Source organism: Rhopilema esculentum, chromosome 6 (genome assembly GCF_057945365.1).
Source record: "Rhopilema esculentum isolate cy_ngs chromosome 6, ASM5794536v1, whole genome shotgun sequence".
Taxonomy (NCBI): domain Eukaryota; kingdom Metazoa; phylum Cnidaria; class Scyphozoa; order Rhizostomeae; family Rhizostomatidae; genus Rhopilema; species Rhopilema esculentum.
In genome coordinates this window covers 9086711-9112216 of record NC_142820.1, presented here as the reverse complement: position 1 = coordinate 9112216, position 25506 = coordinate 9086711, and the positions used below count along the sequence as shown (strand labels likewise).

At 35.7% G+C, this 25506-nt stretch overlaps 1 protein-coding gene across 2 annotated transcripts; it reads right to left on the bottom strand.

Moving 5' to 3' along the window:
* Window positions 1-2977: 2977 nt before the first annotated feature.
* Window positions 2978-25506, bottom strand: LOC135686246 (serine/threonine-protein kinase A-Raf). 2 transcript variants are annotated; one of them, XM_065202442.2, is made up of 19 exons: window positions 25350-25506; window positions 19347-19451; window positions 18047-18289; window positions 16510-16613; window positions 15641-15661; window positions 14935-14983; window positions 14316-14375; window positions 13865-13932; window positions 12653-12745; window positions 12121-12277; window positions 11811-11856; window positions 10544-10794; window positions 10273-10387; window positions 9450-9711; window positions 8818-8864; window positions 8416-8540; window positions 7422-7553; window positions 5280-5414; window positions 2978-4653 (listed from the first exon to the last, which is right to left on the bottom strand). In XM_065202442.2, the coding sequence occupies exons 1-19, from the start codon at window positions 25449-25451 to the stop codon at window positions 4465-4467; spliced, it is 2304 nt and encodes a 767-aa protein (XP_065058514.1). In that variant the 5' UTR covers window positions 25452-25506; the 3' UTR covers window positions 2978-4464. The 2 variants fall into 2 exon arrangements, with proteins under 2 accessions (XP_065058514.1, XP_065058516.1); XM_065202444.2 differs by lacking the exon at window positions 15641-15661.

Here is a 25506-nt window from a genome sequence, read left to right as displayed (position 1 = left end):
GTGGCATATTGCAATCTTCGGTCCAGCCATTCTCTTCAAAAAAATCCTTTCGCTAACAAGGTCCTATTCATATTAACATCATACCTAGAGCTTGTATTACGTCTTATAGATCTCCAGGGATTGGCAATTCCTTCATTTAGAGAAACGTATTAAGCTGTAATAGAGACATCTGGCGCAGTACAGAACAGTAGCTGTAAACCGTGTAATCTTAAACAAGTTTTTCTTAATAAAACAGAACTTTCCAAAGAGAATGACTAAAAAACAAGGGGTGTTGTAGTAGCATTCTTAGAAAAATAAAGCAATTGCATTTTTACGAGAGACGGAGTTCTTGAGGGGATTTGCTATGAAATCTTAGCAACTGGATATTCAGGCATCCGAACAAACCCTAGCAAGAGTAATCTATTTCACTTTCAAGTTCTGCGGGTAATTACTTCTTTATATATTTGAGGCTTGTTTAAAGGGTTTGAACGCATATACTGTGCATTTCTGCCTCATAAAGGTCGATAGATATATTCAAGACAGTCCTGCGGCCAATTGTTCAAGACAATCCTGCGGCCATAAAGGTCGATAACATTTCTAACAAAGGAACACAAGAACCATTTCGCTATCATTGACAAAGAAAAATAAATTCTTACGGCAAAAAGGGGGCATAGAGTAATTTCTCTTTTCAAACTATTTCTGGGTTAGCCCCGTAAACAATTTTTCCATCCTGTCTTATTAGCCAATTCCATTGAGATAGGGGGAAAAGTTTGAACCGTCTCGTGTTTCTTATGGCTTTCGGCGGTTGATGCTAGGTGGTTCTCTTTAAGGAAGGGCATGAAGGTTTGAACTTTTCCTCAACCAGCTTGATACTATAGACTTTTTTCAATAAGAAGATAATTCCTACATTTGCTCGATGATATCATATTTCTGGTTAATTTTAGGCTTGAGTGTTTTTAATGCTGTCCTTATTCGAACATTGCGCAGGGTTAAAGGTATTACTGGCATTTGCATTTAATATATACTCTTCTTTAGCATTCATTACAGTTTTTGAAGAATGTTCGTTTGTTTAGTAGTTGCAAAGCTCCCTCTATTTTCCAGAGATGTTGGTGTAGCCCACATATTTCATTCAAAGAAAGCATTTTCAATCTGTAAAATAAACTCCAGTTTTAACTTACTTGCGATTTTAACCTTAGCCTAAGAGACGGGGGCACTGCGATTTGTCGTGAATTCGGAAAGTTTGAACCTAATTTTTCAGATATCAAAGAATTTCCAGCTAAGAATATTAGTCTCGCAGTGCTCACTTTCTGCGGTGTTCAATTAACTATCTGACTTAATAAGCCTTCAAGCATATTACAGTTGGTAGTAAGTAAAGAAGCATTACATTCGGATTTCAGAATACAACGTAAATACATTGCATTACCGAAAAGCCTTTTTGAATGAAGAAACCAGGAAATATCTAATTCTCTCTGCTTCACACTGATATCTCGTGAGACATATTGATTGCTGAGGACTTATTCAAAACACACACAAAAGCGTAGGGTAAAGCAAATGTTTGTTAATACCAATACCAGGCTACAGTTTCAATTGCTCTTCTGTGCACTGAAGGCTCAACCACGTCAGCAGACAACAGACATCTAAATCTTATCACCTTTACAAGAATAGGCCAAACTAAGATCACGCTCTGAAGAGGTGCGACGTTGGAGTAAACTGCTAAGGGTTCATACCTAATTATATGCTCATGCGCGACACAGGGCCAATTTTCAACGTTGTTAGGTGGGGAAGGGGAATTGCCCTCCAGCCGCGATGACATTTCTTTGTTTGAGATAGCAGACTTTTGTTTTGAAGAAAAAATGCTTGACTTCTCCCTTCAGCTGAAATCTTTTAAAAGTAGTAGCACGACTGTCGAGCCTTGTAAAAATGCGATGTTTCGTTTAGCAAGTCTATGGATCAATAACACTGTCTTGAAGCGTCGGTTTATTTTAGCAAGATTAATACACATTCCAAAAAATATCGTCCAAGACACATGCTTCCCTAAAGCCTTATTAAGCGATCAGTTTAATTTTTTTTCAGTTTCAGTTCACTTTACCTATCATCATCAACAAAAATGAAAACAAAATGAAAAAAAGACAAGACCAAACAAATTGAAGCCATGCAACGCTTGTAAAAAAACAACAGACATAATCTTCCAATCCTATGATGGGAAGAGGATAGGTGGCGTCTCTAGCAAGTGCTCTTGTTCTGAATAAAAGCAATTGCCTAAGGCCATTGGCCTCTGTGGAAATGGGTCAGTTTTGGAATTTCTATGTAATCTACTTTTGACAACATGGCGCTATTTGCCTGGACACATACAAGAGCGACCATTTTATAACAGCGCGAGGCGGTAGCAAACTATTGGACTTCATTTTGCTCATAAAGGTCGTCTCTTTTAAGCTTTTTAAGTATTTTTGTCACTTGAAAAAAGAATAATGATTCTAGAAATGCTCAAAGAAATGAAAGCCGTAGCTTGTAAGAAACAAAGTCAACGTTCACGCATATTAATTGAAACATTTTGCATAGGAAAAACGAGCGAATGTTTTTCGCAAAACCAATAAACTCCAGTGTGGTGCTGTAATGGCTTGGTTTGGGATGTACCAGGCAGAACATGGCGTACCACCGTGCGGCAATCCAAGTACTTCTGTCATCAACATAAAGGTAGAAAAGCTATATAATTTGTGGAAATCTACCATCTGAAGCTAGAGATCACAGCATGGCACAAAGTCCGGACATGGTACAGAGTCCGGGCATACATCGAGTCTTGGCATTGTGCAAAGTCTGGAAGTATGTTCGCCTTTTTCCTACACTACCTTTAAGTGAAAGCAAGGTGCAAGGTGAAGATTGGGATATAACCTTTTTTGCATCTGTTGATCTTCCTCCCAGTCTTCGACCTATGAAAACCACCTTTTCTATGCTTTGCAGCACTTCTTTCGGCAGGAGGATGTGACGATAAACACAAGGATCTGGGTGCATTTTTATACATTCAACGTAATTTGTACAATTCTTATTTAGGAATGTAATTCAAGCATTTCTTTGAAGATAAACACATTAAACATCTTGAAAGTAATTTTGTACAATTGGCAGACCTCACAGTCTTTAACATGCCTTAAGTTTGAGAACTAAGCAACTGTTATGCATGAAGAATTTAATCTAAGTTCATTATTTACAATTTTTCCCCAAAGAGAAGGCGTAAAATTATGGAAAAGCTCAGTTTTGATCCTGTTTGTCGCTTTTAGCTGGTGCTGCTGCAAATAATGATTTGGAAAGGGCTAATTGGCCTTTTTTTTTTGGGGGGGGGGCGGTGGGTTCTGTAGTTTCTGCTAGACAAAGCAAACACAGCCATTTTACGCAAGACAGAAAGGCAAGTCTATTGACAATGCAAATATAGTCCGTTGCAGAATGGAATACAGAATCAGTCCGACAGCTATGAGTAAACAGTGATATAGCCTGCCTTTATTTGGCCCATCAGCCATCAAACTTAATCTTTCCAGGATTCATCGCGTTAAGAAGCAGTCGAATTTGGTCTCTGTTCGTCTAGTAATGCATCTGTGGCTTCCGGCTCGAAGCAATCTCGGCACATACACAAATCTTTACTTAACCCACGTTGTCAAGGTGAAAAGATAAAGGAAAATGTTATTGAGTCAGCTTGAGAGAGGGGGTGTTTTGAGACAGCATTGTGTAGCAGTTTACTAAAGTAACTAAATCGTGCCTTAGATTATGACTCGCAAAATCTACAAAATCATATTCTGCATACTGTTTTCCGAATTTTAACTATTCACAGGGAAGGGGTATTGCTGAATCCCGTATAGCTGAAAGTTCACCGAAATTTATGCAAACTTAGTGTCTGGTGAGTAAATTATAAGATAGGAGGGCGTGTGTTTACCTCTGAAGAATTTGATCTCAGATCATCTGCAAACGATACAGTCGAGATTGTAAAGGGGCAGTTAATCTTTGATTTCTAAAGACTTCAAAATCAACAAACTCATACAAATGTTTGTAAAATGAGCTAAAGGAAAATGTTCCAGACTTTTCCATTGATGCTGAGCAAATTTTTTACTTCAAAAAAGAAACAAGTTTTAACGATATGGTCTGGGGAATAACGCACGAAAGCTTTGGATGACGTATACGGCAGCTAATACGGTTCAGCTCGGGCCTAGGCTCCTACTTCTACGTTGCTAAAATGCTCAACGACCTACGGAATTTTATAAGTCCTTGACTTTGCCTATGTCAAGCAAGAATTCAGCTCAAGGCTTCTCTTTGTCTGGATTAAAGCCAGATACGGCTGATTTGGAAGAAGATTTCGCTTTGCAGTAGAGCCCGATGAAAAATTTCATCAATCAAGCCCACTCAAAATAAATACATACCTACTAATGCCTCGTTTCAAATAAAACGAATCCGCTTTAAAGTTAACGACTATCGATTCAAGCGAGAAATAATTGCTACGTAAGTCTAATACGCTACGGCTGGCGGAGAGAAGAAATTAAAAACTAAAGGGTTATGAATTGGTGTACGTGGCGTAGGACATGGATAGATCAGATCCATGTCACTGCCTGGCTTTGCTAAGTGAAGAGTCGGTTCGGAGATTGATCTAGTGATTTTCGGAAGGGCACGCATAATTGATTCAATATTTGCTAAGATCTACGATAAAAAGAGCATGGTTAGAGATAGGAATCTTTTAAGTGTAGAAGGGTAGGGTAATGAAAGATTCGGAGAGGGGGCAGACCAACGAGGAAGTAAGAATAGAAAAAGGAAAGGAAAGAAAGCAATCAAACAGAAAGGAGGAATCAGAAAGGTTTGAGAAAGATAATAAAAGAAATGAAAGGGTAAAGGCTGCAAGGAATCGACAAGAAGGAAAAAGCAGACAATGAAAGAAAGGAAAAAATCATTCAAACTTCAAATACCACCAAAACTGCTTCAATATTGCAATTTACATTGAAATGCATGTCGCATATCAACCTCCAAGAGCATTTCTATGGCTATATTTCAAAGTATTTATGCAAAGATAACAAGGTTGAATCTAGAAGGGATAGAGCCATACAACAGATTAATTAATGGTTTTCAATATGTTGTAAACATTCATTAAACCGATAATGAAGAAAGAGCCAAAATAGGTTAATCTTGACACTTAAAATGTACGCCACACCGTGAAAGAAAATCTTCACAGAAATCCTACGATATGAATTGTATATACAAAAGATAAGATTGAATTTTGTGTTCAAGAGGACAGGCTGTTTAGTTAGGGAGATAAAACAGGTCAAACTTACTGGTCTAAACAATGGCCGTTCTTCTCGCTTGTACTTGATACAATCGGTTAAAAGCCTCCTAAATGACTTTGGACAGTCAGTGCGAATTTTGTTCATATCTGGTCTAAGGTATCCTCTACCAACCATATAGATGATCTAGAAAAAAACAGTCTCATCAAATGGAGCCAGGAGAACCGACAAATATCTCAGAGTTAGAAAAGAGTGCCCCTTATCTCACTTTTTATTGAACACATTTATTGAGCACACGTTTCTCTTGTCTTCCTTGCATTAGTTATGGTTTGGTTCAGATCGTCATTAGTGTGATGCCCCATAGAGAGTCATTAGTATTGATGCCCCAAGGAGGCTCTTCTGATTTGAACAAAGGAGCCTGGGGGCTTATTTATTTTCTCATAAGATTTGGAAAGGATGTTTCGGTAATGTAGATAAATTAAAAGAGAATCATTAGATATTCCATGGGGTGATTGGCAAACCAGAGGGCGCCAAATTTGACATAGGCTTTCTGAGGCTGGACATAGGCTGGACATAGGATATTAAACATTTAAATGGGCGATTATTCGAGAGGGGTGCTAAAGGATGCTGGGCGTGTTAATCGAATCAACAGAAAGTTTCTATACACACTGAAATTTCTTTTTGTCTTAATATGCATGGTTAATATGCATGGTTAATATGCGTGGTTAATATGCGTGGTTAATATGCGTGGTTAATGTGCGTGGTTAATGTGCGTGGTTAATATGCGTGGTTAATATGCGTGAAATTTCTTTTTGTCTTAATATGCATGGTTAATATACGTGGTTAATATACGTGGTTAATATGCGTGGTTAATATGCGTGGTTAATATGCGTGGTTAATATGCGTGGTTAATATGCGTGGTTAATATACGTGAAATTTCTTTTTGCCTTAATATGCATGGTTAATATGCATGGTTAATATGCATGGTTAATATGCATGGTTAATATGCATGGTTAATATGCATGGTTAATATGCGTGGTTAATATGCGTGAAATTTCTTTTTGCCTTAATATGCGTGGTTAATATACGTGAAATTTCTTTTTGCCTTAATATGCGTGGTTAATATGCATGGTTAATATACGTGGTTAATATGCGTGGTTAATATGCATGGTTAATATGCGTGGTTAATATGCGTGGTTAATATACGTGGTTAATATGCGTGGTTAATATGCGTGAAATTTCTTTTTGCCTTAATATGCGTGGTTAATATGCATGGTTAATATACGTGGTTAATATGCGTGGTTAATATGCGTGGTTAATATGCGTGGTTAATATGCATGGTTAATATACGTGGTTAATATGCGTGGTTAATATGCGTGGTTACTATGCGTGGTTAATATGCGTGGTTAATATGCGTGGTTAATATGCGTGGTTAATATGCGTGGTTAATATGCGTGGTTAATATGCGTGGTTAATATGCGTGGTTAATATGCGTGGTTAATATGCATGGTTAATATGCATGGTTAATATGCGTGGTTAATATGCGTGGTTAATATGCGTGGTTAATGTGCGTGGTTAATGTGCGTGGTTAATATGCGTGGTTAATATGCGTGAAATTTCTTTTTGTCTTAATATGCATGGTTAATATACGTGGTTAATATACGTGGTTAATATACGTGGTTAATATGCGTGGTTAATATGCGTGGTTAATATGCGTGGTTAATATGCGTGGTTAATATGCGTGGTTAATATACGTGAAATTTCTTTTTGCCTTAATATGCATGGTTAATATGCATGGTTAATATGCATGGTTAATATGCATGGTTAATATGCATGGTTAATATGCATGGTTAATATGCGTGGTTAATATGCGTGAAATTTCTTTTTGCCTTAATATGCGTGGTTAATATGCATGGTTAATATACGTGGTTAATATGCGTGGTTAATATGCGTGGTTAATATGCGTGGTTAATATGCGTGGTTAATATGCGTGGTTAATATGCGTGGTTAATATGCGTGGTTAATATGCGTGGTTAATATGCGTGGTTAATATGCGTGGTTAATATGCGTGGTTAATATGCGTGGTTAATATGCGTGGTTAATATGCGTGGTTAATATGCGTGGTTAATGTGCGTGGTTAATATGCGTGGTTAATATGCTGTCTAAAATGAACTGGTTTTAGATAAAACTCACTTGGTCCTTGTTTCCAATGTTAGTGTATGGTAGTGATGACGTCAGTAGTTCATAAAGCACTACACCGAATGCATAAACATCTGACATAAATGTGTACGGGTTTTTGTCCTGTAATCTGATGACTTCAGGGGCCTAAAAGAATCAGTAGATACAAATAAGCATGCCATTGGCTGCACATATTTCAAGTGTACGCGACAGGTTACATTTTAAGTTACATAAAAACAATATATTTCGGGTCTATACTGAATAACGTCACGCTGCAATGACAATTTACTAGAAAACGACAACTTTCCTGATACATAAAACATCATAAATAAACGGTAACAAAATAAAATTTGATTGTTTTTTGTTTTTTCAAAGCAATTTTAAAAATTAAATTCTAAGGTCACATGACTAATAAACGGGGTAAAGAACTGTTATGTTCTGTTATAAAGGGAATTAACCTTAGAAGGCCAAGATTCAGGTTTAAATCTGATAAGATCTAGGTTAGGGGTGACACTGTTTTAGAATTTGATTCATATTGTCTAAATATTTTTAAAAGAAAAAAAATCAAGCTGCTCAAATAAAATCTCCGTACAAAACGTAATGCGATTAAAATTTAAAATAAATACAAAAAGTCTTGAGAAAAACGTAAATAGTTTGTAATAAAGAACATGAATTAAAACAAGAGTGATAGAATTCTTCATAACTGATTTGGAGCCAAGATACAGGGGTCTAGGATTCTCTTTAAACACTCTTTTCCAAAAGCTGAAAAAGCTGAATTTAAAGATGCTCGAAGATAAATATTAATTTCTTTTTAAAATTGGCGCTAGTCAGCTGACAAGCAAAATGCTGCCTTAGTAAGGCAGAGAGGAATTTCATGCCACTGTTGATCGTTATTGATACAGACCTAATTATTATCTACCCATATCTACCTACATAAGAACATACACTTCCTATAAACAAAATGCACAAAACCAATGTCCAAAATCAGATGAAGTAAGAAGTGACATACCATCCAAAGAATCGAGCCAAAGGGCTGTTCACAGCCATGCTCTGGTGTGCCACTCCAACGGGTTTTCGCTGTGGCTAGACCAAAATCACCTATTTTCACAGTTAAATCTTCTTGAAGAAAGATATCTTCAAAACAGTCAAGAAAAGACTCAACGGGAAGACTAATAGAACTATTGATTTTAAAAAGCATTTAAAAGCTAACTTAAATGGCAGAAACAAAAAGCGAAGAAAATTACTTTCTTTATAAAAGCCATTTTAAATGCAAAGACTTTACCAACACTTCCTTCAAGTTTTGAAAAATAAAAGAGCTTTAAAACGAAATAAATTCACGTCAATTTTCACAAAAAACATGCAAATAATGTATAAAACATAAATGGATGGAACAATTAAAGGAAAAGGATACTATTTGATTTCATGTCTCGATGAATTATTGACTTGGCATGAAGGTAGCTAAGTTAGAAAAAAATACACATTAAAAGAAAACTTCTCACCACAACAGGTTATTTAAAATATAGATGCTCATTTCATTCAAAATACATACATATAAGGGCAGGTTTCAGATACATGTACATGTACTTTTGCATCTCTTGCCTTGCTATACGTATTTCGGGAAGGTAACACAGTCAGCAAAAAGGGTAAAGAGTTAAAACTGAAGAGGCATACAACTGAATCAAAGGACATTCCAAACTTTGACGAGCTAGTATCCAGAAACAGAAATTATTGCTAGCTGATGGAAAAATGAGAGTGGGAGGGTTCTTAGTATTGCAATGAAAATGGAATGGAGAGTGACATTCAAAATGTCCTTGATAATATCAAGGAAGTCTTCTTATGAACATAGCTGTATGTACATTTGTAGGTATATACCAGTCAAGTTAAATTGAAAGTTACACAGTGACACAGAAATGTCTGTGACACAGAAATGCACCCACGTCAATGAAAAAACGCATAATGGAAGGGGTGCTTCCTAAGAAAATTAGTCACACTTTCAACAACACACACCACTTTTAAAAGGAAAGGGAAAATAGTAACTCTTACTCCATTCCTTGTGCAGTTTGCCTTGAAATGTTAATCAAGTCAAGCATCTCAAACTTGGTTTCTGCTACATGAAGATGCCGGTAAAGACTAGATCCTTCACACCACTGTGTAATGATGGCCAAGTAAGGCTTCCACATACAGCCCATAAACAACAGAACATTGACATGACGTGTTTTCCGCAAAACAGCCACCTCGTTCTTAAACGCCTGCAGCTGTTGCGGGGATGGGTCCTTGACGTTCAGCATTTTTACTGCCACAGTGCCTTAGAAAGAGCGACAGAAAACAAAGAATCATCAACAGCAATTTCAGGTGCTTTCACTTGCCAGGACACGGGGCTTTTAGAGCCATTTTGTACCTTCTTGTTGTTTGATACAACAAGTCACCCAATCAATAACATGTCATAACTTAATTTTTACGTCACGCTAATGTAAGGGAGCTGTGTAATGTGTGAAGTGAAATATATTCAAAATGTCAAAAAAAGTTTCCACCATACTTTTTCTAATTCTTATATATCATAATTTCTTAAATTTCTATCATATTCTTAAGGCATATATCTTTTATTCTTCAAAGCATAAATGTAACGCAGAACTGTTCTAAGGGGAGGGTGGAATTCTAGAGTTTGAAGCTGTAATAATAGAGACAGGAATAATTTATTTTGTTACAAATTAACGTGACAACAAAATGAACTATATTTCATAAGTACCTAAGCATATCTCGGACAATAAAGAATCGCTAGCAGTTAATTATAAAAACGCGCAGCTTTGATATTGCTTGCAAATGAGGTTACGAGTCAAAAGTACATTACAAGGAAATATTTTATTACCATGCCAAAATCCTTTGTAGACAGTTCCGTAGGAGCCAGCGCCTATCCTTGCACCAACTTGTACTTCTCCTTCAGGCACTTCCCAGTCATCATTGGAATCCCTCCTGGCTGATCGCTGAAAAATATTGCGATTTTTTTCTAAGTAGGGCTAACACATTACTAAGAAAGTATTCTGTAGAATTAACACTATTGGCATCGCATGATGCATCATTAATTAGTGTATTCTTTATATAAACATAAATACAATGAAAGGAAAAGAAGACAAAAATACCTGTTTTCGCCCGAATTCGTCAGAATGTGACTTCGATCGATGGCGATTCTTAGAAGGCTGAATCGAAGATGAACTCGGTCCACTGGACGAGTGGCTTCGTTGATTCGGATGACTTCCGGCATAATCGAATGCGGCCGTGTTTACCGACGGCGAATTCGGTAAGCTGCCGTATGGGCTGAATATATCTTGAGCCCTAACTGAGTTGATTCTCTGCTTTGGAGGTTGTCCAAGGACTTTTCGAAACTCGTTGGCTTAAAACAAAAATACATATCAGAATAGGAGTGTTAGCAGCAAAAAGTGTTGAATAAGACTGGAGTGAAAAAAGAAATGTACAAATAACAGCTTACTGAATTCAATGCCATTAACTCAATGGTTTGGGCATAACTAAGCACAGATAAAAGGCAAAGGTGTGATACAATACAAAACCTATTACAAAATAAAAATACTGTATTTCCTCAAAAGAGCGCCCAGGAAATTCATTTAAAAGTCAGCCTTGGAGAGGAGGCGTTTATTTAAGGACGGCACTCACTTGAAAAAACAAGCGTTTTGGAAGGGTGCCTAAATGAATTCGTGGAAACAGACACAATCTTTACCCATAGTCATAAAAAAGTCAGAGGAGAAGACGTCAGTAGCCAGATTTCCGGCTAATATTCTTATGGTATACTTGGTATAATAAATTTTATGAGAAAAGTTTGTCTCGCCTGTATTCTATTTCTGAATCAATAAGGTTTAATTATTAGAGACAGTGCTTACTCGTTGCAAAGCGCTGTAAAGAGGGGACTACTACTAAATTGAATTAAACAAATTTCTGAAGGGATGCGCTCATTCAAGGAGGGGCGGTCTTTTGGTGGGTTGTTCTTTTGAAGAATCGCTTTTTCAAGAGGCCTAATTACACAGGCTTTTAAGAGCCAATTTAACCCATCAATGATTACGAAATACAGCAACGAATGAGCCGGTGACAGCAACCAGCCGACGACAATAAATTAAGCCAGTAAATTTATAAAGGTCTCTTGACTTGTGGTCTTAATGTCTAGAATTAATAAATGAACATTTACTTATATCCTGCTTGTATAATCCTGAACACTAGAAAATTTCAGGTAGGCAAGTAGAGAAGCAAATTTTTGGCATGCCTAGTTTAACACGGTTGGATCTTAAATGAAAATAAAAACATCTGCTCATCATTGTTCATCACAAGTTTTCAAAGGCTAAAAAGTGCAAAAAACGTATCTGTGAACAAAAATCGATATTTAATCTCTAAAAAACCTACTTGATATGGTGTGCGAGCTTCCGGGCTTTAGGTTCCTGAAGGTCTCCTAGAAGAATAAAATTGAAACGATGAACTAAATTGCTCTGAAACATTCAAATGACCTAGAGACAAACTGAAGCTCGGTATAGGCTACAAGGAACACTCCCTGTTTTACATGTTGCATTTTAAAATAGAAAATTTCACAGGCCGATGGTTCAGAAAACTTTTGCATAGGAATGTCAGTTGTACATTCATATCTAGCTGGCAAGGGAAATTCAACCCTTATATGATACGATAAAAGGGTTTATACGTAAGATAAAGTGGGCAGTACCCGAGGGGAGCTTTTCGCTGAAACAGTGCTTATCAAGTTCACATTCGGTGCTGAAATAGATCTCTCTCTTTGGCCAAATGCCCTGGGTGTGTTGGGTGTCATTCGAACTGTCAGCAAAGGTTGCGCTTGGGACATACCACCACCAACTGCAAGCAACCTACAAACGAGAATAAACGTGAAAGAAAACACTAGAAAAATAATTGATGCATTTAAGGGAGGGGGGAGTGTGTACTCCATGGCTCATAATGTGGAACTGATGTGTTGCTTGCAGATACCACAGGGTTCTCGATTATTAACCAAAGGAACTTGCTTGCTTTAGACCTGACCCCGTTCCATCCTACCTATGGTTTTTAGGGGTAAACGTTCTTGTGAGACAAAATAACGATTGTAAGTTAGAGATCTTGAAAAATAATTTAGCTTGATACGGGCAAAAATTTAGATGCAAAAAATACTATTCTGGCAAAACTTTTGGGAATTCTCTTCTCGTATTTAGAAGGGGAAGGAAAACACAAGTTCGCAAATCTGTACATACTTTTTGTAGAGATGTGGATCTTCGCTTTGCTGACACAACAAAGGAACTTCATGAGCACAACGAGGGTGGAAACGATATCCACAAGTCTGACATCTAAAAAAATGATATAATTTTCTTGAAATGCAAACCCGACATCCTATTGAAAAACTATTGAAAGTGAGAGTGGCGATTTAACGTCTACACTGATACGTTGTTAGAAGATGTTTAAAGGATGAGCCACGAACTGATTCAATCAGCAGCTTCTATTAGATACTAGTTTAAAAATCTTCAATAAACAATTTTATCAACTTTTAAAGGTTTTGTAAGCAGTACTCGTATAGTTGTTCTCAAGGTCAGTTTTCAAAATTTTTCCATGAACTTTGCAAACAATTTCAACCTAAGGTTAACTAGACAGTCGATATTGACATTTGCACTTTTAAAGCTTAAGAAACTTTTGGAAACTTTATCTATTTTGGAAACTTTTGTTCGAAGAAGCTTGAAATATTTCCCAGGTTGACATGAATCAGCAAAATTATAATGACTGTCAAAATTAATAATCGCAATAATGAAAATATCAATTCAAGCACCAAGCGGGAAATACACCTTGTCTGTATTTGTTGTGGACGATAATTCGATATTCTCTTTAAAAAATATAAATAATAGGTTAATATATTGTACTATGGCTACAAATTGCTAACTAATAAAATGGTTTTAAGATAGCTACATCAAAGTTGAAAAACTTGGTAGACCATGAATTTGAGCGGTATTATTCCGAATAGGAAACATTGAAAAACGATCGAAAGCAAACAAATTTTTTAAATATCTTAATATGCTTGGAAATAAAACATCTCGAATGTGCATGAATATAAGTTGTGTTTTTGTGTGCAGTTGTGTTTTTTAAAAAGAGAATCATTAAAACATTAAAATGTATGAAGATTTGATGTACACCAAAACAAAGGACAAGTTCATATAGCAGCAAATATAGCAAAAAGGCAAGGGCCCAGATAAAGAATCTTTGCTGCAATACAATATAAAGAAACAAACAGGTATGAACAAAAAATAAACAAAAAAGTAAAAGAAAAATGAATAAAAATGAAGATAAACCAATAAATATAATGACAACAAATGAATATACAATCGAATTAAATATATATAGATGAAATAAAAAATTGCAGCTATCCTTCTGGTCTTAAGACCTTAATTAAGAGATATAATGTTAAGGTTAATCTTTACCTGAATCCCTGAAACAACAGCTTTCTGCATGCTTCACAAAATGCAAGGGTAAAGAATGTTTTCCTCACCTAAAATGATCAAGGTAAGGGAATCTGAAAACAGTCGGCAAATCAGTCAAGAAGAGTTTTTAAAAAAGACGTGAAACAACAGGCAATGATTGGAAGAAAAGTTTAAAGAAATTTATTTTCAGTATATAATATACATTGAGTTTTAGAAGTTTTTTAGAGACCTCCAAAAAGTGTAAAACGCATTTGAAGACATCGAAACAAAAGCTGCGATGTACCAAGAAACAGATTTAAAATTTGTAAACATCTGTGAACATTTCTCACAATGTCAAAGAAGCAATTATCTGGCACACATAACAATAGCAGTTTCAGAATCATTCTTAAATATATTACAAAATATTATAATTTAGCGGAACAAGGTGAAAGCAATAAAGGAGCTGACGTACAAAGTTGTGAGAAATGTTAGTTGTCGACGCAGGAGCTTCCTCGTTGACTTCAACAGTGATCTGAAGCAAGAAAATGCAACAAAATAGAGCAAGAGAGTAAATAAGTTCCCAGGAGTATCCAAGACAGAAACAAAAAGTAAATTATTGCTAAAAAAGGGTTGGTTTTGATAAAAATTGATTAAAAGTGGCAATCAACACATCTATAAATAGGTTACCAATCAGATTCTTTCTTGTTACTAAACATCCAATACAAATGCCCGTTCAATCTCTTTAGACATCGAGGCCACTCGTGTAAACACTTAACTTTTTTTAAATAAATAAACAAGTATTAAAAATTATAAAGTATTTATGATTAATTTTAGGCATTTTTTATAGTTATAAAATCACCGATAGGTAATGCATTGTGAAAAATTATAAACAATTTTTGGATAAATCCATAGATCACAGGATTAATATTTAAAAGTCGAGTCGCATTACAAGAAATTCTTTACAGAAACCTAAAGATGCCTACAAAATGTAAATGACATTATGCATAAACATGCAAGGTCGATATTTATCTCACTTTTGTTAAAATGAACAATTCTTAAATAGCACAGTTTTAGTTGAGCATTCTACATACTTCTTCACCACTCAGACTAGAAATTTCTGCATTCCAATCCACAATTGTTCTGTAAAAGAAGATTGGCATATAGCAAGCAAAAAATAGCATATGAAATTCAAAATATGTAGAAAAAAGGATAAGATGAAGACTTAGAAAACGCAGTATAAGTCCCGAGAGAAAAGACAGTTGGGCCACTGAACTTTCTAAGCAACACACTGGGTCATCCCCCTTTTTTTAAACTTCTGGACCAGAAATCGTCTCTTGGTCTTTTCACACAGGACATGGTTGCAAAGCAAAAGTTCCCAAAGCCTTCCAAATATTATCATAAACTAAAGACTGATGCAGCTAAATCGAGGTTTTTACTTTATGTCCCATGAAAACTTCGGGTACTGCAAGCAAGGTTTTAGCTAACATTACACCAGTACCTCTGTCCAAAGATACCTGAGTAAAAACCACTACAAGCCAGAGAAATTGACGCATATTGCCATACTGATGCCTATAGATATGACGCAACTTGTCAGAACTTTATGCGTCGTGGTGAATTGGTGTACTAGACCTTGGGTGGGAGCGCGTCTTAAAATAAAGCAATGTGGGAGGGCGTCATAAAGTGTCTCGTCAATTTACAAACGCTTCCGGAATTGAAAACAGCATCATATATAAGAAAGTAAGAGCTGCAGCAAAAAACTTTGGAATAATACCAATACTGAAGCGTCAAGCGACTAACCTTTCCTCGTTGGGAAGTCCCCTAAAGACAAAAGACAACATTGTTTTTGATATCATATTATTTGCTAAGGTGAATGCAAGGAATTTAGTACAGTGTTTCAACCATTCTGACCTTGCCAGACGCTGCTTTTATGCAAATCGTTTTGGCTCTAGGTCTGCATAAAAAATCTACATAAAAAAGACAACATTGTACTAAAGACAATAGTGAATGGCTTCAGATCCTGTCAGCATTTTGTCCATGTCGGTGAAACGGGTGACCTTGATACTAGAAACAATTTATCTAGTATCGTTAATTAGAAAATTACATTAATTTGTATATAGTTTTTAGACCTTTCTTTGTTCTTATCATTTTGTAAACAGGCAGCCTCTCGGTGTCTAGTGCTGAAGTTAATTTATTCTTCTCTTAAAATAAATCTAGAAACAAAGCAATTATAAACAAGCGGTTTTGTTGTGGTCGTCGAACGTACGAAAACATTGAAAAAAGTCGAATGAAGCACCTAGAAATGAATGCGATACAATAACTGGTTGAAAGTGACAGCGAGTTGCAGGAGTACATGTTTATATAACACTTTGAGTCCTTCCGAAGCTCTCTTACTCGTAAAATCCTCTAATTTCTTTGTTTTGCAATAGCTTGTTGAAATTACTTTGGGTAAATTCGTCATATCAAAGCACCCTTTCCAAGGAATTCAACGAAATAATTGCCATGCACCCGCCCTCTAGCCAGCTGTTCTATTAGTACAATCTCTTTGTCTACAAAAGTGCAATTTGCTTCCAGCTGCTAATTAATGTCATTCTATTTCTATAGCATAGACCTATAATCTTCAAAGCATAAAAGCAGTCATGCCAGCGAGACAATTAAACCATACTTACTTCGAGTAATATCTGTAGGCAACACAAGTCTCCGGTGTCAAACCTCTAATTTGCAAAGCTTTCACAAAAGCATCGAGCACAGTTTGCCCGGACTTGCATTTTATCTAGAAAAAGGTCACTACATTTAGAATTTTTTTTAAAATTATATTTTTATAGCAATGACTCGTCCATGGCCATACACATACTCAACGGGGCTGCAACAGGCCGGGCCATTTAATTTTTGCAGGTGAATCACTCGCCTCATTTTTTAAGCGCGCTTTATCAAGGACAGATAGGATGTATATGATTAAAAAGACCTAGAAGTTGTGCAATGAAAGAAAAGTCAATGCATTATCATAATTTAGAGTAATTGTTGTTGAAGTTCTCTTCAATCTCCGATGTTGACAATTTTGTCAGCACCTGTTTTTAAGATACATCTGAACAAAACGTGCAAATTAATGGAGCTTCGAGGGGAGCAATTTTTCCTTAATGCTTAGTTTAGGAGAGTGTTTTACAGCTCTCCCCAGCTTACGAGGGCAGTGTGGACGGGAATGCGAGCTATCGCTCCTGTCAAATGGCAAACCCTGTTGCAATTAATGTTGTTTTGAGGGGAGCTCGTGCCACTCCAAAAATATAAAAACTCTTTTTCAACAAACCATCCCTTTTGTTATTATTTTCCTCAAACAGTGGTTCCCCTACAATAATTCAATCCTTCCTACGGTTTTCAAAATGTAAACAGTAAGTCACATAGCGAGCAAGGAAATACCCGCCAGAAAATTGCGACTTATTTCAATTCCCCTCTTTTTATCGTGATAAAATGATATTTAATCTAAAATCATATTGACAATAACTTCATTGAACTTTGAAACATCAGAAACCAACTGATCACATAAATGACCTTCACTGGGTCTCAATATCATTTAGTATATGAAGTTCTTGTAGAGAGGACAATGCAGGAAAAAATGAACTGCTGATTCAACTCCTTTCCTAAAACTACAAAGGGGACTTGCATGCACGCAGATTCTGGTTGAACCTTTGCTCATTAAGATCACTAAAATGAACTCGAAGCCTGGTTATAAGTGCTGTATGATGCCTATTAGTAATTCCATTCAGAGAATTCTTTGACGGTTAAATTATCAAGATAAAATCTGTTTCAAACTGGGATACCAACTACGGGCTGTTATTTGATGATCGAGTTTGTTCCATTGGTTCATGTAGAAGAAACAATTACTATTTCATAAAAAACCTTCGACACCACGAATATGATTCGAAGCTGTAAGTTTATTAACAGGCAGGTTTGTTTACATTACCGAAAAAGATAAATTTTTGCTAAACTATAAGAACAGTTGTTTTACGATTATAGATTTATGCGAAGATCTGCTTTTAGATTTATACGAAGATCAAAATCCCCAGAGTATTTTATGCAAATTTCCAATACATCACAACGCCTCATTTATGCTGCAATCATTTATGTTAAGCAACATGCGACGTTTCAAATGACCTAAAAATATTTCAAATTTCAGCATGTTTAAGTGTAAACTAAACTAAAAAAACAAACCGTTGTTCTTTGGTTGTTCGGCAAATAGGCACGAACGTGTGCCCTTAAGGGAGATGATGGTATTGCAGTATCACTGGACGAGTCCCTTCTTGGACTTGTAGCAACAGGGGAGCCAGATGACGATGCAGGTGTGTCTGGTTCAGAAACCGAGGGCATGTTGTCTGAAAACCCATTGTCATTGTCCAAAAGTTCTTTTTCCTTGTCTTTTAGTAGGCACAGCTTTCCCCTGAGCTCTTCGACTTCCTGCAATCATAAGTAAAATAAACTTCAAATTTCGAGGTTTTGCTATCAGATAGCTTCTTTACAACATAAAAAGGCTAAACACTCACCATGACTTAGGTCAGAACAATATCATTCTGAAATCACATATCAAAAAGAGGTGTGAAATTTCAATGACATCTTTCAACCCACAGAAACCTTTCACTTCTTCACACGAAGTAGAAATCTTGGAAGGAAAAATTCCCTTCTTTGATAGCTAAAAGTGTTGCTTAATGATTACGTTGCAATTTGCTCCTACAGCATTTACACAAATAGAGGGTAAAGCAAAATTTCTAGAGGTGGAAAATTGCAACAGCAAATAGGCAAAAATCAAGGCTCATAGACGAAGGCCATTTTCAGATAAATCATAACTAATTTACCAGCTTACTTCATATGGAAATTCAGCTGACAAATTTCTATATCTTGTTGTTAACACATCATTAAGGAACTGGTACCTTATGTGCAGATCAATGAAATTTTCAAGTAGAAAAGAACAGTAAAATCATTCATATCAATTTCATTTATCACTTTCCTTTTAATTTTTGATAAAATCCAAAATTCCTTTTAATTTTTGATAAAAAATAGATTGAATAAAGATTCTTAAAGAAAAGTTAGAGTAAGAGTTGGAGCAGACAAATTAAGGGCTTTTTATGCCAATTCATAAACAAAAAACACATAATAATCACAATCACTGGTGGCAATTGGATTAGAAAAGACCATCTCAGAGATCACAACGCCACGACACAAGTGGGGCAAAAACTGCAGTAAATACAATGGCAGCTTATATCACTGATATTGATAATTTCTCTGTAGCTCAAACCGAGTCCATTGTTAATCAACAAAACTCAGATTGTTGTTCTAAAAGTGTTTTTCTTTTTTTAAAGTTTCACGGTCAAAAAATAAAAGAGCAGCCTCTATCCACAATGAATTTTGTGCTGATTTGCCCCACTTAATGGCTTGGAACATGTCAATAGAGAAGGAAGTTTGCTTTAAAAGTCAAGAAAAATAAATATATTAATGCATCAAAAGCTGAATTGCCTACCTCAAAGAATATAGATGGAGGATGAGAGAGTCCTGACCTCTTCAGACTATTCAATTCCTTGAGATTATCTTCTGTTAATTTGATCAAATGCTGTACATTTCGTACCTTCAGAGATAAAGATACATTGTTAAGATACAATCTGGCAGACACTAAAGTACACAAATTGAAGCAAAATTAAATACAAACATGGCATAAGAAGATAACAATAACACAATATACTAAGACATCCAGATAGAAAAACAGACATCGCATATATAAAGGCCACCCAAGTTCTAGAAACAGCAAGACCAAGTAATAGAACTTAATACATCTTGGCCTCGTGTTCAAAAGAACTTAGACTTGCTCTTGTCAAAGGAGGTCTTGTTTTCGACAAAAAGCATGGTTCACAAAGAAATAGGCTGCAAAAGGGGAGGCAAATCTAGGGAACGTTTATTACACTTTCTTAGTTCTTTCATTTCGTCTAGGAAACCATGTGTTTGTCTAAAAGGATTTACAATTGCCTAATCAAAAGCATTCTAAAAACCTAAAATTTTCAGCTAACGATGACAGCTCATCAACAACAAAAATCAGTTATGAAGTATACTGGGTAAATAAGACACACATTTTATTATGTTCAAGCTTGCTAATTGACAGAATGGTGAGATTCCAATTTTGGGTTCTGATTTTTTTCAAAAATAAAACCTTCAAGAGAAGATTCCAAGCTGTTAGTTTAGGGCATCATAGAGATGATATACAGAAAGGCTCAAACTTGGTACTAGATAAATAGAAGGAGCAGAACGCTTTAGACAACTATACATAGGGGGTTTAGTCATCCCAGTCTCTGTAAATATCCTGTTACACTTGCTTCAATGTTTACTTTGTGAAAGACCAGATAACAAAAATTCCTCTTGTGCTGCAAAATTTGAAGGTTGCTTAAAAAGACACTTTTTGCCTAATATTCTTTAGAGTAATGTTAGCAAATGACTGAAAAGGTGAACATAATTTACATCAAAATGCAAATCAAAAACTACATAAAAAGATGTTTGGCACATTTGATTGACAAACTGTTATGACCAAAAAGAAGCCACTAACTTGCTAGCTGGTTAAAGGGTGCAAGTGAGAGAGAGGTTGAGGATTGGCAGTAGCAGTCAGCTTGTTAGTAAAAGTTGTCCTAGAGCCCAATCAGATCAAGTAAATTTTTCCAAAAATTTAAAAACCAAATACCACAAAACATAAATAGTCCTGTCTGCAAATGTAAGGGAGCACTCTGTCACCATCTTTCCACTGCAGATAGGATTTATAAACCAATGATCATAATCTAACAAATCAAACATAAAAAATAAAAAACAGTAGAGAGGAAAGATCACTGAAGATCACTACTGTGCCATTAATTGAATGAAATTGCATCAAAAATCTCATGGATCTATCAAAAGTTTTGCCAATAACATTCTAAATCAGTATGGTGGTGCCAAAGTATTTTAAAAAATCAATCTTTGGACTGGTTAAGCATACTTGTGGTGCATAACCTGAGTACAATCATATTTAGTTTGGGCATTACAAAGACTTTAAAAAGTTCAAGGTAGCTCTTTCATTGCCTAAATCTGAATGGTTTGCAAAGGAATCTTATATAAAACGGGTCGACTAGTCGCTGACTCTTGCTTCTCACCTACTTTACATTATAAAATGAAATGTTTAAATGATAGAAAGATTGCAGCCTCCAAGTTCATTTTCAAATTTTAGGGAAACATGGTCATCTATAAACAGTAAAGGATATTGAACCTAGAAGAATAATGTTTTTTTTCAATCATTTAATGAAATTTACATCCTTACAAATCTTCATGTTTTCTCTTTCTTAACTTGTTTTTAAATAGGTAATAGTTTCAATTTTAGCCACCTCATATTGGTTATCTATGCTTATCCTTAATTGCATATGATGCCTATGATTTTAATCACAGGCAGATTTATCAATAAAAGATGCCATTTTTGTAACAACAAGAACTGGTTTGTAGTTAAAAATACAGCTATGATATACTTCTAAAGTGTGAGTACAAATGAAAATTTGATACTGTCATATGCCAACATTTCCTTTAGAATGGACAGTGTGACAAATAATTTGGTTATAACTCATTCAGTAGTATTGTGCCTAGGGGCAGAAGGGGCAGGAAAATTTGAGTAAAACCTTTTAAAACAGTGGGGCCACATAGACACATCAAACATTTAGAAGAAAACCTGTCTGCAAATTGATCTCCTTGACCCCCTGTTGAATTTGATCCTGAAAATCCCCATTATCCTTAAGTCAATTAATTGCAAATCGAGCCTGGTACTGCATATAATAATAACTGCTACATCACTACCACCTCAAAGTGGGAAACCAAGTTTTAGTACCTTTTCAGGTCAAAACTCAGGCCTGTATTCAGAAATTGGGTATGACTAGAAATTTATACACAGTCATCCAACTGATATTCTGACAGTTCACTTCCAACAAATGTCTAGTAATGCATGATTAAAACAACAAGCCCTTGTAGTTACTTCTAACAAGACAAAAAAACAGGAGTTTTTTACCTTTAAAAGATGAAAACAAATATCTTAAGATGAATCTCTTTGATATAAGTATTTTCATATATTTTTCAAGCTGTGCATACTACTCTAGGGCTAGACCACAATGGTTCCAAGCCTTTTTGCTTTCTTTCAAGGGTGGCTGGCACCAGAAAAAACTGCTAATAGTCAGCCAAGCAGTGGAGGCACGGAGGCCCCCCCCCCTAACTCGCATTTTTGTCAGGAAATTTGGGCTTTCAAGTCCCTGATATGTTGTCCGTTTTTTTGTCAAAAAAGGAAAATAATAAAGAATTGGGGCATAAATATAGCAGTGGTTTTGATAGCCATACAAAACTTAAATCAAAACTACAATCCCAAATTCATTTCAGGCCAATCTCAAGCATGATAATGGGCTGCTACAGCAATGCATTCTAAGGGCACAGCTGACCCTCCATGCCTCATGGTTTTTATCAATGCGGCCCCAGCAACATTTTGGCTACTGCTTCATTAGAAATGGCTTTCTAATAACGGGGCCATCGAAGACAGAAAGAACAGACCATCCTGGATATAACAGAGCTCTAGACAATAATTTTAAAAAGACTTGATAATTTTACCTTCTGAAAATATCCCATCACAAGACCTGGGCAACGAAAATAAGTATTTTTTTGTTTCTTCCCCGTAAATCTATGGGAATGTTGCGTTAACACTGTAACGATCTTCATTAGAGAATCGAAGTCTTTTGGTAGGCCATTGTTTACTAGTGAAAAAGTCGTTCATCGTTAGACTTTTACCAGCTGAAATCACGGGGGAAAACTTAAGAAACAAACAAATCCACAAAACCAGTTTGAATTATGGTAGTTATTTTGTTTGTGATCTTGTTTTACGTAGTAAGGAAGCAGTAAGTGGCAGGTATCCCGGAATGCGTTATTAGACCGCGGAGGCTAATAATGTGCAAGTAAAATACAATGGCTTTATTCCCTGTTTTCTGTGATGATATGTCACATTCACAGAGTAAAAACAAAGGAAATAGCGATTCGCGTTATTAGAAATGCAATCCTAATAACGGAGATATTAGCAAGGGCTATTGTTGACATTTTCTAAAGGAGATTGAAGGCAAAAGAACTTCAATAAAAGTCTATGATATGCAGAGCCTTGAGAATGAATCCAAATCAGGGTCTAAGAAAATAAACAATGACTGCCACAACAAGCCTATAGCAGTGGGAAAAACTGTAAGCCGCCCCTGCTATCTTTTGTTACAAATGTGTGACTGCTGCAATATGACAATAAATACCAAGAAAATTAAGTTTAAATTGTTTAAGGAAATAAAAAGGTTTGTAAACTTAGCAATGTACTTGATATCTTTCTTGATATAAAATGAATCACCTAGAAAATATTATTGCCCAATTCAATTTCCAGAAAATAATTTCCAGGTGGAAGTGAACATTTTTTTAAAGTCAGTTGATTCGAATCTTTCCAGTGCATTTCATTTGCATTTCGATATAAGTCACATAAAGGTGAAAGATGGATACTGAAGATTAAAAAATAGCAACTTGGTTGAATATCAATTTACTGGATAAAAACTTGCATATTAATAAATATACATGGGTACAGTCATAACAAGGGGTAAATTGGTGAGAAAAGTACAGAAGAGTATACATATCCAACCTGTAAATATGCTGGAAGCATGTTAGCAATTCAAGCAAATACACTTATGTGACAAAAGTATTAGGACGACAAATAACAAAATGGTGGCTCCAAAACTAGCATTCTAACATTGATTGAACAAATCTTGCTGTTTTGGCGGGATTCTAGAAATTGCATCAGCAAAAAGGCGATTCGTAACAAATTCAATTTATCTCCTACCTTTCTATGATAGAAAAGTAACAAAATGTCAGGGAGAAATGGAAAATATCGATGTTTTAGTTTCCATGCTGAAAACACAAAAGCAACAAGAAAAAGAACGAGAAGCAATAAAATAGTTGGGTCTAGCGAGTCATTTGTTTGCTGAAACTACAAGAAAGTTTGCTTGCAGCAAGTCTACAACACATGTTATATACAAGAAAAATAAGTTAACAATGCCGACTAAAGTTAAAGAAATGGTAGGCCAGGGTAGGCCGACTATTGGTTGGGCCTAATGGCATCTGCAAGCTGGTCGTTGTGTGCGAAGTCAATCAATGCTGAATATTTTGTCCAATTATTTTTGTCCAATTATATGTGGAAAGTCCCCGGCAAGTAAAAAACAAGTAATGATTCTTTGCAAAGACCATTTATTTTTAAGCAAGACAATAAACCTAGCTATGTTGCAATTGTGACAAAAGTTTTAGAGATAATAACATATCAAGGTTTTTCAATAACCCCATCAAAGTCAAATCCTTGATGTAATTAAAAGCAACTAGTTTTCATACAAAAAATCCAAGAAATAAAATCTTCTAAGACCAAAAATAAACTCTTTTAGAATTTTCTTGCGATTTCCTACTGTATCCGAAGATATTTCATTGCAAAATTAATTCAGTGAGTTCCAGTGCAAATGGCGGCTGCCAGATTCCTGGAGGTCATCTGACAAAATATAAGATAAAGCAAATTGTACTTGACTAAAAAAGTATATTTTTTACAATGTTTATTTTTACAATTGGGTAAAATTGCAATTGAAAATCTCAACCAGCAATCTCGTTATGTTCCACCGATTTTCTATGTTGATCTTTGAGCAAAGGGTTAAACACATTTGCTTTTAAGCGATCGTCCTAATACTTTTGTCACGTAAGTGTACGTAGACTTATGCATATGTGTAGAGGGTTGAGCAATAAATGTTTGTTTTGATTGAATTGAGCAAGAATCAATCAATGTACAGGGAACGGAATCAATCAATTTACAGCATACAAGTAAATTGCATAATTGATGGTCGAAATAAGGGAGTTTCAACTTTAATAAGGCGGCTTTAAAGAAAAACAAAATATTTTCGATCTTCAAAAATTTCAAACCAGTAGATATTTTTCACGAAGAATTATTCTGGAACACCGAACTGAAGTCAAATTACGGCAGTTTTTAAAGGCGATTACATTTTGGCTGTGAGAGACGAGCAAACGAAGCTGTGTTGTTATGGGAACTTAAAATTGCAGGACATTAGGAAAAGGAATCCAAGGAAAGAGAAAATCAGCCTCTAAATACAATGCAATGTACAATGTAACATAGAGGTTTATTTTCATCACGGAGAGGAATAAAAATACAACCTTGAAAAAAAACAAATCAAATTGTTTCCCAATTTTGTTAGATGAAAACAGTAAATGCGATATATTTGGCCCATTTCTCTTGTCCGTAAACAGTGATGATAGTGGCTGCATAAAACTACCGCTAGACTTAAAAATAACTGAGGCAAGACAAGGAGGTCCTGGCCTAAAGCCCAACGGCGACAGGCTTATTATTGATCCGGGGAAAGAAATTTTAAGTAAATCAAACAAAAATTAAATTTAATTCAAATTGTGAAGCTCCTACCTCTTTGGAAGGCTCTAGATGGCCATACTCAAAAGGATCTTTGTCATTTTCGGTATTCATTTCATCAGCCTCTCCCGCATTTCCCGAATTTCCAGTCGCCATTTTGATTGTCTGATAAGAAATGCACTACGAAGATTGATCACGTGGCCATTTAATC

What these genes read in the sequence shown, in the direction of transcription:
- LOC135686246 (XM_065202442.2), bottom strand. Translation starts at nt 25,451, where the DNA reads ATGGCGACTGGAAATTCGGGAAATGCGGGAGAGGCTGATGAAATGAAT. An exon ending in CTCCATCTATATTCTTTGAG is followed by an intron (nt 18,290 to 19,346) that starts GTAGGCAATTCA and finishes TTATGATTGCAG; the next exon opens with GAAGTCGAAGAGCTCAGGGG. An exon ending in GCCTACAGATATTACTCGAA is followed by an intron (nt 15,662 to 16,509) that starts GTAAGTATGGTT and finishes TTTTGTCTTTAG; the next exon opens with GGGACTTCCCAACGAGGAAA.